Consider the following 17,846-nt stretch of genomic DNA (forward strand, 5'->3'; position numbering starts at 1 on the left):
CTACATGTCTAGACTGTGAAAAAACGTGGAGATTCACAATGCAAATTAATAATACCCAACTAAGTACTTAGGCTTGGTATGTCTGCATTGTTATCCAATTAGACATAATTGCTCTGTGAAGTTCTATGAGGTAAACGCAGAGAAAATTACACTATTAGTCCACTGCCAAAGGCAATATGGGTGCTTATTAGTCCATTGTGAAAGGCAATATGGAGGTCTGCATTGTCATGACAGTGTGTTTCAAATTAAAGTCTTGCGGGTTGCGTCATGAGAAAGTGGGCCTATGCACTGCAGTGGTGGAGACTGGGGAGGCCATTTTGACTCAAGATCAACATCCCCTTCGAGGATCAGTTTATACGGAGGAGTGAAACTGCTGACGTAAGGAAGCCATTTTGTCATACAATGTGTTTCATTGCGGAGTCTGCACCACATAATATAATACAACCACAGTTGGATACTAAACTTTTACTACCTGGATACAGGTCTGGGAACACACATAAGAGGCAGATGTTGCTTCTGCTAACACAACACAAGCTCTCAAATCAGAAAAATGGTTTACTGCTCCCTCTGTATTACAGTACATCTATTTAAGTCTTGTCAATGTCAGAAACGGGAGGTTTTAGAATGAAGAATCAGTATGGAGCAGCAGAAAGGTGTCAGCCATGGATTACAATGACAAGAGATCCTGTAAGTGAAAGCACTCTGGGATTTATAAATTCACTGACTCCTATTAGACAAGGATTGATTTAAACCAGCTTATCTGAAGGAGACTCCTCCAACGACCAGAGCTGAAACCCATCCACAGAAAGGCAATATCCCACATACTACTATTATTACCACAGAATTGGAAATGCTAATGAGTTTTTGTAAAGTAAATTTAAAGCAAATATAGACAGAAAAACCTCAAATCCTGAGAATGTATTTTTTCTATTTATGTTCTCGCTCTGCATACTTTATTGAAACGGATGTCCCCCGTTGCTTTTGGGCTAACGTTCAGCGATGATCCGATTCTGTGTAGAAAATAATTTACGGCGTACATTTGCATCCTTAGGGCGGATTGAGTCAAGCAATATTTCCATATAGAAGGACTGGAGGGAATGTGTGGCTTGCTCAAAGATGCTGTTTCCTACCATTTCCTGATTTGTTTAATTCTGCTGGCAAGCTAAGTGCCAACAGCCAACATTTGGACAAATATTTATTTGTGGCCTGTGTGTTTTGAAAAGCAAAAACAATGGCAAGTGACAAATGTTGGAGAAAACGAATCACCAAGGTTAATAAAGTAGAAAGTGTCAAGAGAACAACCGTATATGTGATTTTGATGATATAACACCTTAGCGATTAGCAACATTTTACCTCTCCCTGAGCCTCCTCGCTAACACAACTTAGTTCTGCCACAAAAGTTATGTGCCCATTTTCTTCAACAGTTAGAGTGTTATTTTCTAATTTTCCAGCCTGCCTCTCTCATCCAGACTGATAATACCTCCAAATCCTAAGACCCTGACAGACTGACGCGGGTTTATCCAGATGTGGGCCGAACCTATTCAGTATGATCCCTGTGAAACCTGGAGAAGCCAAACAATCCTCCAGACATTTTCACATGCCCTTGATGAGTATGGTTTGCTCTGGGCCGCAATCAACTCCTGTTCATGACTTTATCTGAATAACAGAGAGAGGATGATAGGAGGGGGGAAGGGAGGATAAGGGTCCATCTATCACTCTACTCAGGATGAGAGACAAAAGGTACAAGGTACATTGTGGGGTGTTCTCTCTTTCATTATTCAGCCCCCATGATTTTAATTTGCTCCCCATACAAAATGTTCCCTGCTGTTTCTTAAAAATCACTATTCCTATACTTCCTTGCTCTCTAAATAAGTCTATGGTACAGTTGAACAACATGTCATATGCTGTTGGGTTTCAGAGGATATTTCGTTCCAACAATGGCCTGCATCATGCAAACTAGTATACTACAAAGTAGGCTGTACTGTGACATATTGGCAACATTATCTACAATGTTTGTTTCATACTCAGTACAATACTAAACATAAGTGTACATGGAATATGCCATATTGAAAGGATGATGTTGCTATATAGTATTTTGTACGGCAGACTACTAAACAATAGGTTTGTATTTAAAGCTGGAATCCTTAACAATGAAACTGCCATTTCCGTTTGCAATATTACAACAACAAAGTTACTTCAAGTAACAAACACTGTGTTGTTTTTCTCTGACATCATTGTGCGTGCGATAAACAGCAGAGTATGTACTGTGATTTATTTTTACTGTGATGCTGGATGTTCCTCTCCTCAGTTACTTCAACTAAACAAAAGCAATTACACATGTGCTGGGAGGAACAGTGACACTGTTTCACCTTATGGAGAGTTCAGCTTTACAATAAGCTTGGGACTATATCTTTTTATATATATAGACATATTGGTTTATGTCTCCGTGGTGGCACGATGAACATATTAAAACCCCAACATGCATGTTATGAATGCACATGCAGTTGTTAACGTGACAACCATCATGCCATGGGCCTCCAATGAGGTTTCCTAACACATAGGGAATGAACTAACAGCAACAGCATTATACCACAACCCAAAATGGTCTCTGTCAATTTCAGTCACCTATTACCATTTGTCAACCGGTAGAGTGATTCAACTTACCACATTCTGCCAAAGACAACAAAATGCCACGAGGACGTAATTAGTGATATTTTCTTTTGAAAAACTTTTGAAAACGAGATTGTGCCACTACTCTTCAGGACATTTGGTAGATTTTCTCTGAGAGCGGATAGGTGGAAACCGCATAACGACGAGACACTTAGTTTCACTACTGTTTATGATTTATAAGCTCCTGGGCAAGTTTCGATCTTTAGGGGAATATGTGGGGGAGTGCATGGGGGGTATGACCAGTGGTGGACAAAGTACCCAATTATCATACTAAAGTAAAAGTAACGGTTGTCAAAAATAAAAATAGAAAAGTAAAGTACAGATACCACCCCAAAACTACTTAATTAATACTTTACAGTATTTTTACTTAAGTACTTCACACCACTGGGTACGACTAGAGTGGATAGGAAATTACATAAATGTTTTTTCTGGTGAACGTAGCACTTTTCAACTATACATCTTTGATCCTCCCTCTGCACTATTTGTTCAATGGCATTTTGTGCAATGACGACTCCCTATAATTTCACACTCCAATTAGTACATTACTAATTAACCTGTTGGGTCTAGGGGGCAGCATTTGCACGTCTGGATAAAAAAAATGTACCCGATTTAATCTGGTTACTAATCCTACCCAGTAACTAGAATATGCATATACTTATTATATATGGATAGAAAACACTCTAAAGTTTCCAAAACTGTTTGAATGGTGTCTGTGAGTATAACAGAACTCATTTGGCAGGCAAAACCCTGAGACATTTTCTGACAGGAAGTGGATACCTGATGTGTTGTATTGACTTTAAAGCTATCCCATTGAAAGACACATGGGTTTAGGAATATTTTGGCACTTCCTATTGCTTCCACTAGATGTCACCAGCCTTTACAAAGTGTTTTGAGTCTTCTGGAGGGAGATCTGACCGAACAAGAGCCATGGAACGGTGATGTCCCATTAGACACCTGGCGCGCTTACTTCATGTTGGGTACCCTCGTTCCAATACGTTATAAAAGGCTATGCATTCGTCCACCTTGAATATTATTCATGTTCTGGTTAAAAAAGGCCCTAATGATTTATGCTATACAACGTTTGACATGTTTGAACGAACGGAAATATATTTTTTCCCCCTCGTTCATGACGAGAAGTCCGGCTGGCTTACATCATGTGCTAACGAGACGGAGATTTTTGGACATAAATGATGAGCTTTTTTGAACAAAACTACATTCGTTATGGACCTGTGATACCTGGAAGTGACATCTGATGAAGAGAATCAAAGGTAATGGATTATTTACATAGTATTTTCGATTTTAGATCTCCCCAACATGACGTCTAGTCTGTATCGCAACGCGTATTTTTCTGGGCACAGTGCTCAGATTATTGCAAAGTGTGATTTCCCAGTAAGGTTATTTTTAAATCTGGCAAGTTGATTGCGTTCAAAAGATGTAAATCTATAATTCTTTAAATGACAATATAATATTTTAACAATGTTTTCTAATTTTAATTATTTAATTTCTGACGCTGACTTGACTGCCGGTTATTGGAGGGAAACGATTTCCTCAACATCAATGCCATAGTAAACGCTGTTTTTGGATATAAATATCAACTTGATAGAACTAAAAATGCATGCATTGTCTAACATAATGTCCTAGGAGTGTCATCTGATGGAGATTGTAAAAGGTTAGTGTATCATTTTAGCTGGTTTTATGGTTTTGGTGACCCTGTCTTTGACTTGACAAAACATTACACACAACTCTTGTAAATGTACTGTCCTAACATACTCTAAATTTATGCTTTCGCCGTAAAACCTTTTTGAAATCGTAAAACGTGGTTAGATTAAGGAGATGTTTATCTTTCAAATGGTGTAACATAGTTGTATTTTTGAAAAATTTGAATTTTGACATTTATTTGGATTCAAATTTGCCGCTCTTGAAATGCACCTGCTGTTGATGGAGTGCACCACAGGTGGCACGCTAGCGTCCCACCTAGCCCCAAGAGGTTAAGAGACAATCTCCGGGCCACATTAAACAAAAAAGTTCTAAGCCATCACGTCGACCATTTCATCTTCCCCACAGAAAAATGCTGGAATGATGGCAGCTCTGGCACTGATACCCAGCTGATCCTATTTGCAAAGGTAAATGTCAGCCTTGTCCATGGCCGAGATACTGAGATACACACTCTGACTTCTGTCTGTGACAGAGGAGAAGAGGGGGATCCAAAAGGCAGGGACAGGGAGAATCAAGTGAGGGAGTGGGAGAAGTGAAATAAACAAACACATAGACACAAACACTCACCTCCCCTGCATACACACCGTTCACCACTCATATGACTTGACCCCAAGTACACAATAAAATCACAAATAAATGGTTAACAGCACACCTTTATCCATCTGCTGTTGTGACGATGCATATATGCTATTCCATTAAAAGACTAACTTCCCTCTGTTTGTGCTCTCTATCACTCCTTGCTGTATCCATAATTTCCCTTTGATTTCAGTCCCCTGTTCTCTCTGTTCTCTCCGCTTCATTGTGCCAGTTAATGCCAAAACTGCATCGCCATGCATCCTATTGAGTTTGAGTTCCACCAGGCCTGTGCTTTCTAGTTGAGTCTTGTTTAAGTTTTATGTTTGTGTGTATGCATAAATACCCGGCCTGTGCTTTAGCTCTGTATGTTTTCGAACAGGTGTGTGTGTTTGTTTGTGTGTGGGTGTGTGTCTGCATCCCTAGAAGATACATTCTCCAGCTTTAACCTCACCAGGAAGACCCTCCTCCACAACACCTTCTCCAGCTTTATCCTCAACAGGAAGACCCCCCTCCACAACACCTGCTCCAGCTTTATCCTCCACAGGAAGACCCCCCTCCACAACACCTCCTCCAGCTTTATCTTCACCAGGAAGTCCCCCCCTCCACAACACCATTTAGTTATAGTCTATTGTATTTTAATCTATTGGGCTCTGAGCCATCATTCCCACACTTGTCTAATGACACTAATCCTGCTATCTGTAACAGGCAACAAACCTAATGCAGACAAGGGGCCAATGAAATCCCCATACGCAATGTAGGGCAAGTGAGTTAGAGACTGGAGAAGTCACAAATAAACCTGAGATACACTGATGCTTTATTCTAGCAGGCGCTGTCTGGCAATACAGATTATTTCCCCCAGTGGAAGGAATTACAAATAACCCAAACGGGGCTTAGGCGGTGTGTTGGGTTGCCTGCGATGTAATTGTGATGCTGGGTGACTCGGCTGCAAATAGTGTATGCAGGTGATTAACTCCAAACGCATTGGTTTTGATATATTTAATTAAATTTGCTGGAAACTGTGAGCTCATTTGACTGTGTGAAGAAATGTGACTTGTTTCTGTTGATACATCCGAAGTGAAACGTTTTTTTGCTCACTTTTTTCAAAGGTTGAAATGAAGTGTGAATAAATGCATCTCCAACATGTCAACTATCTGATCTGGTTGTTGTACAGAATGCGGTAGACTGACGTTCTTCATCTGACATTGTGCGTCTGAGTGGGAGACTACAGGGGGCTGACAGGAACATTATTTGGGGAAAACAAAGTTATGTCAGACACCTGTGGTTCTCCTCTTGACATACCCAAAACTAATCGATTTGAACACCAGAAACCTGAAAAGGATATAATTAAACACAGAACACTTTTCTTCAAAGACTGGTGTTAAGATAGCTAAGGTTGAACTTAAACAGGATAGATATTGATAGTCTGGCAATAGATAGACGGACATAAACTGGATTTTTTTGTAAATTAATGTTCATTATCTTTCTGTGCTAATGTCATTTTATCTACACTAGCAGCTTAGGTGAACTGTCTGCACTCATAAACACTTCTAACTACATCATGAAACCAAAACCACATATCCTCAAGTGATCGCAGTAACTGCAGTGTGTACTCAATACTTGAACTCAACAGTCCCACCAAGTTAACGTTTTGATGAACATATATTTTACACAATCCATTAGGGACCCAAAGCCCCAACCAAATACATCTCAGACTATAAACACATTCTGAAAAATATCATCTTTGCTTTCTTGCTTTGAATCACCGCAGGGAGGGTCTTACATGAATAACTGAACTGCACAAAACAATTCGGGCCTGAAGTTGTCTAGCATGAAAGCTCTTGTCAAAAGATTTATAAGACAAGCAGCTCTATTATATATTTCGTAGCTGTCTATTTACCACAACAAACCGATGCTGGCACTAAGACCACACTCAACGAGCGGTATACAGCCATAAGCAAACAAGAAAATGATCATCCAGAGGCGGCGCTCCTAGTGGCCAGGGACTTTACTACACACAGAGACGCGTACAAAGCTCTCCCTTGACCTCCATTTTGTAACGTCTGCTTCCAACTCACACCCTCAAACACGTAGATCCCCTGACCGCAGCTCAATTTCCAGCCCACTTTCCAGCTCACACTCTCAAAAACCTAGATGCCCTGAACGCAGCTCACTCTCCAGATCCCAATCACCTGAATTCTGATCACCTGTTCACACACCTGTGTCGTGTCTTTGGCTATGCCGGATTAAGTGATATGACATGCTATTCTATAAAATCATTTCTCTGAAATTAACTTCTTTGGGATAGGGGGCAGTATTTTCACGGCCGGATAAAAAACGTACCCGATTTAATCTGGTTACTACTCATACCCAGAAACTAGAATATGCATATAATTAGTTGATTTGGATAGAAAATACTCTAAAGTTTCTAAAACTGTTTCAATGGTGTCTGTGAGTATAACAGAACTCATATGGCAGGCCAAAACCTGAGAAGATTCCATACAGGAAGTGCCCTGTCTGACAATTTGTTGTCTTTCTGTTGCATCTCTATCGACATTACAGCATCTGTGCTGTAACGTGACACTTTCTAAGGCTTCCATTGGCTCTCTAAAGCCGCCAAAAAGTGGAATGGGGTGTCTGCTGTCTCTGGGCAAAGTATAGGAGCAGAGTTTGTAAGTGGTCAGCCTGGGGACAGTGAGACTGGAGATGCGCGGTCACGAGAACTCGCCATGTTTTTCTTTCAGTCTTTGAATGAATACAACGTTGCCCGGTTGGAATATTATCACTATTTTACGAGATAAATAGCATACAAATGTATTTTAAACAGCGTTTGACATGCTTCTAAGTACGGTAATGGAATACTTTGAATTTTTTCATCACGAAATGCGCTCGCGTGTTACCCTTCGGCTAGTGACCTGAACGCCCGAACAAAACGGAGGTATTTGGATATAACTATGGATTATTTGGAACCAAAACAACATTTGTTCTTGAAGTAGAAGTCCTGGGAGTGCATTCTGACGAAGAACAGCAAAGGTAATCACATTTTTCTAATAGTAATTCTGAGTTTAGGTGACCCCAAAGTTGGCGGATGTCAAAATAGCTAGTACTCTCTTAACTTAATCTAATGTTTTGCTTTCGCTGTAAAGCCTTTTTGAAATCGGACAATGTGGTTAGATTAACGAGAGTCTTATCTTTAAAATGGTGTAAAATAGCTGATTGTTTGAGAAAATTGTGATATTTTAGTTGGTTTTGTATTTCGCGCCGTGCGATGCCATTGACTGTTGGCTAGGGGTTCCGCAGGCGGAACGGGGTTCCGCAGGCGGAACGTCTGTCCTCAACATGTTAATATTACCTGATTAAGCTAATCAAGTAAATAATTAACTAGAAAGTCGGGGCACCACGAAATAATGTTTATAGAGCTGTTATCTTCTGAACAAACTCTTAAGACCTAGTAATCTTTTACATCAATAGCAGTCAATATTTAATCGTCACCTTATTTAGTCTCATCTGGAATTTGCAAATTCTTCACGAACCCTGGCTAACAAGTTGAATCAGCAATACAAAATTTGGTTTAATTATTTATTTACTAAATACCTAAATAATCACACAGAATTACATATACACAGAATGTATCATACATTGATTACAAATTATGTCATAAAGGAAAACGTCCTTAGCAGACGGAACAGATACGACGGCTGGTTACACAAAGAGAGGGGGTTGGGTTTGAGTGAAAAGAGCGGTAGATTGTTCGTAGATGGGAGACCGGGTGGTCCAGAATGGATCTCTGGTCCTCTGAAGAATGTCTCTGGTGGTAAACTGGATACGTTGTAGTATCTTTGTGTGTGTTAGACTGGATACGTCGTCCGTCCTTTCCTAGCCCACGTTTACAGCGACTGCTGCTAACTCAATGGCTAGGAGGTATCACTTCTGGAGTGAATAAGAGTTCAAAGTTCATACCAAGTTGCCATACTTTTAAGCTCATGCTATATTCTGGCTGGTATAGTCGAAATTCATCCTTTCGGCATGTTGACCGTCATCTTCACGTTGAAATTCGTTGCTAATTTCATTAGGTTATTATCTGAGCCCTTTTAACGTAGGACTGTCGCCCTAACATCCTCGGAGCAGGAAGTTACATTTTCGTAAAGGGGCTTATATAGTGGTGAAAGAAGGCAAGTTTCATAGTTACAACCCATGTCTGTTCACTTGGGCGGGGCCTCTGAGAGAGCAGAGTGGTGTTCTGCTGACAAACCGTTCTCTCATTTAGAAGCTAAAAATTACATTTAATCTTTTCACAAATAGTTTCATATTTAAACATTTAAATTGCACAACAATTCCATGTGAATCTGATAACAGAATGTGTAGACTTTCCAAGATACAGTTTATGTCGTCCTATCATCAGTAATAATGTCTCAGACGCCAACTGATCTGAAATCATATTCATTAAGTTCCAACGCATATTTTCAACTGGTTGGATTACCGAAATTTGGTTCAGTTTCCCACCTTTTGATGTTACCAGACTCTCCATGTTAACAAAGGGATTTTCAATAGTCACATCAGTAGAGTAGAGAGGAAAAAGGGGAAAGGTATTTATGGGGGTCATAACCCTCCTCAACAGGCCAGCGTCATGACACTTGTATGTCATTAACACACACTATTTAGTTCAGTTCTTTGCACCCCATCACTGTGAGGTATTGTTTGTTTTGTGACACACGTCTTTCGGAGCTCTGGTTTTCCCGTGATTTACTCCTCCAGTGTACAATAGTTTATGCCTGCCTCACTAAAGACGAATTTTTGCCTATTTGCTGCTTGTACTTTAGCCTATTGGATTTCCTGTTATCTACCTATTGCCTGAACTCCCAGACTACGTTACTAGCCTTTTCCCTGCCTGTACTGTTGCCTTTGGACCCCTTGTGTATGACCTTCTGCCTGCCCCTGGACCCAGCTATCTGCCTCCTCCTGTGGTCCTTTTCAATAAACACCTGCTGCACCCTGCGCTTGAAACCAGCTTGAAACCAGCTCAATCTGACCATAACTCTATCCTCCTGATTCCTGCTTACTAGCAAAAACTAAAGCAGGAAGCACCAGTGACTCGCTCAATACGGAAGTGGTCAGATGACGCAGATGCTAAGCTACAGCACTGTTTTGCTAGCACAGACGGGAATATGTTCCGGGATTCTTCAGATGGCATTGAGGAGTGCACCACATAAATCACTGGCTTCATCAATAAGTGCATCGATGACATCATCCCCACAGTGACTGTACGTACATACCCCAACCAGAAGCCATGGATTACAGGCAACATCCACACTGAGCTAAAGGGTAGACCTGCCGCTTTCAAGGAGTGGGACTCTAACCCAGATGCTTATAAGAAATCCCGCTATGCCCTCTGATGAACCATCAAACAGGCAAAGCATCAATACAGGACTAAGATTGAATTGTACTAAACCGGCTCTGACGCTCATCGGATGTGGCATGGCTTGCAAACCATTACAGACTACAAAGGGAAGTACAGCCGAGAGCTGCCCAGTGACACGAGCCTACCAGATGAGCTAAATGACAATGCTCGCTTCGAGGCAAGCAACACTGAGGCATTCATGAGCGCATCAGCTGTTCTGGAGGACTATGTGATCATGCTCTCCGTAGCCAATGTAAGTAAGACCTTTAAACAGGTCAACATTCACAAGGTTGCATGGCCAGATGGATTACCAGGACGTGCACTCCGAGCATGTGCTGACCAACTGGCAAGCTGTCTCTGACTGAGTCTGTAATACCAACATGTTTCAAGCAGACCACCATAGTCCCTGTGCCCAAAAACACCAAGGTAACCTTCCTAAATAACTACCGACCCTTAGCACTCACGTCTGTAGCCATGAAGTGTTTTGAAAGGCTGGTCATGGCTCACATCAACACCATTATCCCAGAAACCCTAGACCCACTCCAATTTGCATACCGACCCAACAGATCCACAGATAATGCAATCTCTATTGCACTCCACACTGCCCTTTCTCACCTGGACAAAAGGAACAACTACATGAGAATGTTATTCATTGACTACAGCTCAGCGTTCAACACCATAGTGCCCTCAAATGTCATCAATAAGCTAAGGACCCTGGGACTAAACACCTCCCTCTGCAACTGGATCCTGGACTTCCTGATGGGCCACTTCCAGGTGGTAAGGGTAGGTAACAAAAAATCAGACACGCTGATCCTTAACCTTAAGCTTTTATTTCTTTCATCACGTTCTCAGTGGGTCAGAAGTTTACATACACTCAATTAGTATTTGGTAGCATTGCCTTTAAATTATTTAACTTGGGTCAAACGTTTCGGGTAGCCTTCCAGAGGTTTCTCACAATAAGTTGGGTGAATTTTGGCCCATTCATCCTGACAGAGCTGGTGTAACTGAGTCAGGTTTGTAGGCCTCCTTGCTCACACACGCTTTTTAAGTTCTGCCCACAAATGTTCTATAAGATTGAGGTCAGGGCTTTGTGATGTCCACTCCAATACCTTGACTTTGTTGTCCTTAAGCCATTTTTCTACAACTTTGAAGTATCCTTGGGGTCATTGTCCATTTGGAGGACCCATTTGCGACCAAGCTTTAACCTGTTGGGGCTAGGGGGCAGTATTTTCACGGCTGGATAAAAAAACGTACCCGATTTAATCTGGTTACTAATCCTACCCAGTAACTAGAATATGCATATACTTATTATATATGGATAGAAAACACCCTAAAGTTTCTAAAACTGTTTGAATGGTGTCTGTGAGTATAACAGAACTCATTTGGCAGGCAAAACCCTGAGACATTTTCTGACAGGAAGTGGATACCTGATGTGTTGAATTACCTTTAAGCCTATGCCATTGAAACACACAGGGGTTGATTAATGTTTTGGCACTTCCTATTGCTTCCACTAGATGTCACCAGCCTTTACAAAGTGTTTTGAGTCTTTTACTGTGAGATCTGACCGAACAAGAGCCATGGAACGGTGATGGCCGATTAGACTCTGGCGCGAGTTCATGTTGGGTACCCTCGTTCCAATACGTTATAAAAGAGAATGCATTCGTCCACCTTGAATGTTATTCATGTTCTGGTTAAAAAGGCCCTAATGATTTATGCTATACAACGTTTGACATGTTTGAACGAACGTAAATATATTTTTTCCCCTCGTTCATGAAGTGAAGTCCGGCGGGCTTAGATCATGTGCTAACAAGACGGAGATTTTTGGACATAAATGATGAGCTTTTTTGAACAAAACTACATTCGTTATGGACCTGTGATACCTGGAAGTGACATCTGATGAAGAGAATCAAAGGTAATGGATTATTTACATAGTATTTTCGATTTTAGATCTCCCCAACATGGCGGCTAGTCTGTATCGCAACGCGTATTTTTCTGGGCGCAGTGCTCAGATTATTGCAAAGTGTGATTTCCCAGTAAGGTTATTTTTAAATCTGGCAAGTTGATTGCGTTCAAGAGATGTAAGTCTATAATTCTTTAAATGACAATATAATATTTTACCAATGTTTTCTAATTTTAATTATTTAATTTGTGGTGCTGACTTGACTGCCGGTTATTGGAGGGAAACGATTTCCTCAACATCAATGCCATAGTAAAACGCTGTTTTTGGATATAAATATGAACTTGATAGAACTAAAAATGCATGCATTGTCTAACATAATGTCCTAGGAGTGTCATCTGATGGAGATTGTAAAAGGTTAGTGCATCATTTTAGCTGGTTTTATGGTTTTGGTGACCCTGTCTTTGAATTGACAAAACATTACACACAGCTATTGTCAATGTACTCTCCTAACATAATCTAACTTTATGCTTTCGCCGTAAAACCTTTTTGAAATCGGACAACGTGGTTAGATTAAGGAGATGTTTATCTTTCAAAGGGTGTAAGATAGTTGTATGTTTGAAAAATTTGAATTTTGACATTTATTTGGTTTCAAATTTGCCGCTCTTGAAATGCACCTGCTGTTGATGGAGTGCACCACGGGGGGGACGCTAGCGTCCCACCTAGCCCATAGAGGTTAACATGGGGGCCCCTCAGGGTTGCGTGCTCAGTCCTCTCCTATACTCCCTGTTCACCGATGACTGCATGGCCAAGCACGACCAAGCACGACTCCATCATTAAGTTTGCAGATGACACAACAGTGGTAGGCCTGATCACCGACAAAGATGAGACAGCCTATAGGGAGGTGGTCAGAGACCTGGCAGTATGGTGTGTCGTGTCTTTTGTATCATTAAAGGTGAAGACTATTATTTTATCTAATCAATTCTCTGTAATTATTATTACATGATTAAACAAATGTACATTTCATTAACCTCTCTAGGCTAGGGGGCAGTATTTTCACGTCCGGATGAAAAGCATGCCCAAAGTAAACTGTCTGCTACTCAGGCCCAGAAGCTAGGATAGGCATATTATTATTAGTTTAGTTGTTTCTAAAACTGTTTGAATGATGTCTGTAAGTATAACAAAACTTATTTGGCAGGCGAAACCCCGAGGACAAACCATCAAGGATTTTTTTGTTGTTGAGGTAACTCTCTTTTCAATGGTTTTTCAATGGGAATCTAGAATTCTAAGGCAGTTGCTTGCAGTTCCTATCGTTTCCACTGGATGTCAACAGTCTTTAGAAATTGGTTGATGTTTTTCCTTTGTGTAATGAAGAAGCAGCCCTGTTCAGAACGAGGGTCGAGTGAAGTGTACTGTTGTGGTTGAGGCGCGTGACCTGAAAGCACGCTCCACTTTGTTTTCTTCCGGTATTGAACGCAGTTTATCCTGTCTTAAATTTTATTGATTATTTTACGTTAAAAAATACCTACAGTTGTATTAGGAAAGTTGTTTGAAATGTTTGGACAAAGATTACAGGTAACTTATGAGATATTTTGTAGTCATGTTGCACGAGTTGGAACCGGTGTTTTTCTGGATCAAACGCGCCAAATAAATAGACATTTTGGATATATAACAACGGAATTAATCGAACAAAAGGACCATTTGTGATGTTTATGGGACATATTGGAGTGCCAACAGAAAAAGATTGTCAAAGGTAAGGCATGAATTATATCTTTATTTCTGAGTTTCGTGTCACGCCTGGCGGGTTGAAATATGATTGTCTGTGTCTGTCTGGTGCTATCCTCAGATAATCGCATGGTTTGCTTTCGCCGTAAAAACATTTTGAAATCTGACACGTTGGCTGGATTAATAACAAGTGTAGCTTAAATTTGGTGTATTGCATGTGTGATTTCATGAAAGTTTAATATTTATAGTAATTTAATTTGAATTTGTCGCTCTGCCATTTCACTGGATGTTGTCAAATCGAAAGGGATTTGATCCATAAGAAGTTAACTAGGAAGTCGGGGAACCACGTAAAAACGTCAGATTACAAAATTGTAATTTTCCAAATATAACTCTTCAGATATTAAAATATCTGATAAATTAGTCTTCTATTAATGAATTATTCTTTACCTTAGGTCAGTCACATTTCAAACGTCGTAGAATTCTGAGTTATCTGCACGAACCCAGCCTAAACTATGAATCATCCATGCACCAATTGGCTTAATCATTTATTTACTAACTAACTAAATAATCACAGAAATGCATAACAAACAGTAGATATTGTTTACTAACAACAATAGGGAAGATCTCCTAGTGGGCTAAACCGATATGACGGCTTGGTATACAAAGGAAAGGGGGTGTGGACTGATAAAGGAGCGGGAAAGACAAATGGATTAATTAACGCAGTCTATAATTATATACATTGAAAAGCTAATCCTTCGCACATGAACAGCCGCTCCTTCGAGAATAATTGCAAGTATATATTTACGCCCGTATGTCATTGTTGTCTTCTCTGTTGGAATCTGGTCTGTCTGCTGGAGAGTTCATCAGAGTCTCTCTGGTTGCGTTTCCCGAACATCAAAGTATTTTGGGGTTAGAATGGATACTTCAGAGTACAATTCAGAAATCTTCTCATAGCATAGGTGTTTTGGCGGTTGTCGGTACTCGCATCCTAGGTTTACATAATTTCTAGCTGCAGTCTAGTAATTTGTATCTAAGATTTACTCTTATTCTGTAGGGATCGATGGTCTCAGAGTTTAACCATTTCCAGCAGTGTAGCCAATTCTCCATGCGGTATGGTTAGGAATTCAACAACCATTGCAACCTTAGCTTACACCGGGGTTTGCGTGGTCTTAACTATTCGCAAAAACACAGCTCACGCTGGGGGTTTGCTTAGTCTGATGTGAATTTCCTCAGGAGTGGGTTTTATTCGTAACAATAGAAAAGGGCAGTTCCATGATGCCTGATCATGTCTGTACTCACAGGGGCGTGGCCACTGACTTAGTTAAACTTTACAGGAATACAATTCTCTCAAATAAAAGGTTAACATCACATTACATCATTTCACAAATAGTTTAGTCTTTACTCATTCATTTTATGCAAGAATCAGATGCAAACCCAATAATTGAGAAATGTACACATTCAGAGATATAGTTATGTGTTTCCTGTCCTTCATGAGGTCACCAAATGAAAACACACTCAACATAATTGTCCCTTAAGTGTCCATGGACCATTCCCACACTCTCAAAAGTGGACATTTTGTTTAATTCTACCATTTTGGGGATTTAGGAGTTCGGCCAAGGGAAATAATTTGTTCACTCTGTGGTCTCTCTCTCTCTGCATGACCAGGGGGAGAGAGTCTCCGCAAGGAATATATGACCTGAGATAACAGAACCTGGGTGTAGGAGAGAGTGAGAGGGGGGAAGCCACGATCTACATCCAGAAAGGGCCATCTCATGACAGGTGCCAGGTTAACAACTTCTCCCTCAGCGTGATCAAGACAAAGGAGATGAATGTGGTCTACAGGAAAAGGAGGACCGAGCACGCGCCCATTCTCATCAACGTGGCTGTAGTGGAGCAGGTTGAGAGCTTCAAATTCCTTGGTGTCCACATCACCAACAAACTATCATGGTCCAAACACACCAAGACAGTTGTGAAGGGGGCTCGACAACTCCTATTCCCCCTCAGGAGACTGAAAAGATTTGTTATGGGTCCTCAGATCCTAAAAAAAGTATATAGCTGCACTGTCGAGAGCATCCTGACTGGCTGCGTCACCGCCTGGTATGGAAACTGCTCGGCCTCCGACCGCAATGCACTACAGAGGGTAGTGCGTACGGCCCAGTACATCACTGGGGCCAAGCTTCCTGTCATCCAGGACATCTATACCAGGCGGTGTTAGAGGAAGGCCCTAAAAATTGCCAAAGACTCACACCACCCTAGCCGTAGACTGTTCTCTCTGCTACTGGACGGTAAGCGCTACCGAAGCACCAAGCCTAGGTCCAAAAGGCTTCTTAACAGCTTCTAACCCCAAGCCATAAGACTCCTGAACAGCTAATCAAATGGCTACCCGGACTATTTGCATACGCTGCTGCTACTCTCTGTTTATTATCTATGCATAGTCACTTTACCTCTAACTACATGTACATATTACCTCAATTACCTTGACTAATCTGTGGTCCCGCCACATTGACTCTGTACCAGTACCCCCTGTATATAGCCTCACTGCTCTTTAATTATTAGTTATTTTCCTCTTTTTTTTCAGATTATTTTAGTAAATACTTTATTAACACTTATTTTTCTAAAAACTGCATTGTTGGTTAAGGGCTTGTAAGTAAGCATTTTACTGTAAGGTCTACACCTGCTGTATTCGGCACATGTGACAAATAACATTTCATTTGATTTTAATGCTGATTAGGAGACATGAACACAGACAAACAAGAAGAAAAAAAAGCTCTGTATTATATTGAGTTGTATCCATACTTTCTACTCAAATTCTTTTTTGAGACTTGTCACAGATGCTGTAATTCTATCGCCCTAAGTCAGAGAGAGAAAGAGGAACAGCTACATCAATAGTAATCATGTCTTTACACTGAGCACACATTCTGAGATAAGAGTCAAGACAGGTCACCCAGAGTTCTAGAACACGAAATAGAACAGTTTACTCCAGACATTGAGGAAAGAGACAAAGATTGACCTGCATTGAATACAAAAAGACTGAAGACAAATATTAAAGTGATCTGACAAAGCCTGAAAGACTTGTTTGAATATAGAAAAAACATATATATTATCAGTACAGAACAGACTGTTTTAAAGTTGCACTTGTATGGACTCCCAATGAAATATACTACATTATCTAATTTATTAATCACCATTGAATTCCATGTTGCATCAATGCTTAAGTAATCATTTAATCAGCATTGTACTTATCTCGTCTCCGAGTGTTCCATGTCCACAAAGGTATGTTGTCTGCGAGTGTTCCATGTCCACAAAGTTGTTGTCTGCGAGTGTTCCTTGTCCACAAAGTTATGTTGTCTGCGAGTGTTCCATGTCCACAAAGTTATGTTGTCTCCGAGTGTTCCATGTCCACTTTTTCCATGTTCAATGTCCACAAAGGCCCATCCTTTTTAGTGCAAACAAAATATCACCAACATCTATAGTGTGCATCAAACAGCCCAACAGCTTCTGTTACAAACACGTATAGTCCACATTCTCCAACAAAGGCCATCACAGACTGAAAGGGCAACAAATTACAACCTCTGGATCTGTCCAGGTTTCATTGTTATGACTGATATTGGGGTCAGTTAGCAACCCAAGGTGTCAGCCTTCTCCCTCCTCCACCTCAACCAGACTTCCCTATGTGATAGCCATCATGGTAGCCAGGTCAGACTCATTGGCCATAATAATAGGTCTTCTTCACAGGAGGTTATATGGGATGTGACCTGTGTGTGAATGGGGGGTACAGAGCTCTCCTCAACATGAGACCACTGTACAGTGAAGGTTACAGATGAGAGCACTGGTGTATAGGACTGCATAGTCACTGTATGTGGTTTG

The 17,846-nt window shown here is 40.8% G+C and overlaps 1 protein-coding gene across 1 annotated transcript in view; it reads right to left on the minus strand.

Moving 5' to 3' along the window:
* Window positions 1-17,352: 17,352 nt before the first annotated feature.
* LOC106586820 (VPS10 domain-containing receptor SorCS1) overlaps window positions 17,353-17,846 on the minus strand; it is a 51,407-nt gene continuing 50,913 nt past the window's right edge. Inside the window, exon 5 of the mRNA XM_045713261.1 lies at window positions 17,353-17,415. Within this exon, the coding sequence (XP_045569217.1) occupies window positions 17,353-17,415 (63 nt within the window). The remainder of the gene's footprint in view (window positions 17,416-17,846) is intronic.

This window comes from Salmo salar, chromosome ssa02, assembly GCF_905237065.1.
Source record: "Salmo salar chromosome ssa02, Ssal_v3.1, whole genome shotgun sequence".
Classification (NCBI taxonomy): Eukaryota; Metazoa; Chordata; class Actinopteri; order Salmoniformes; family Salmonidae; genus Salmo; species Salmo salar.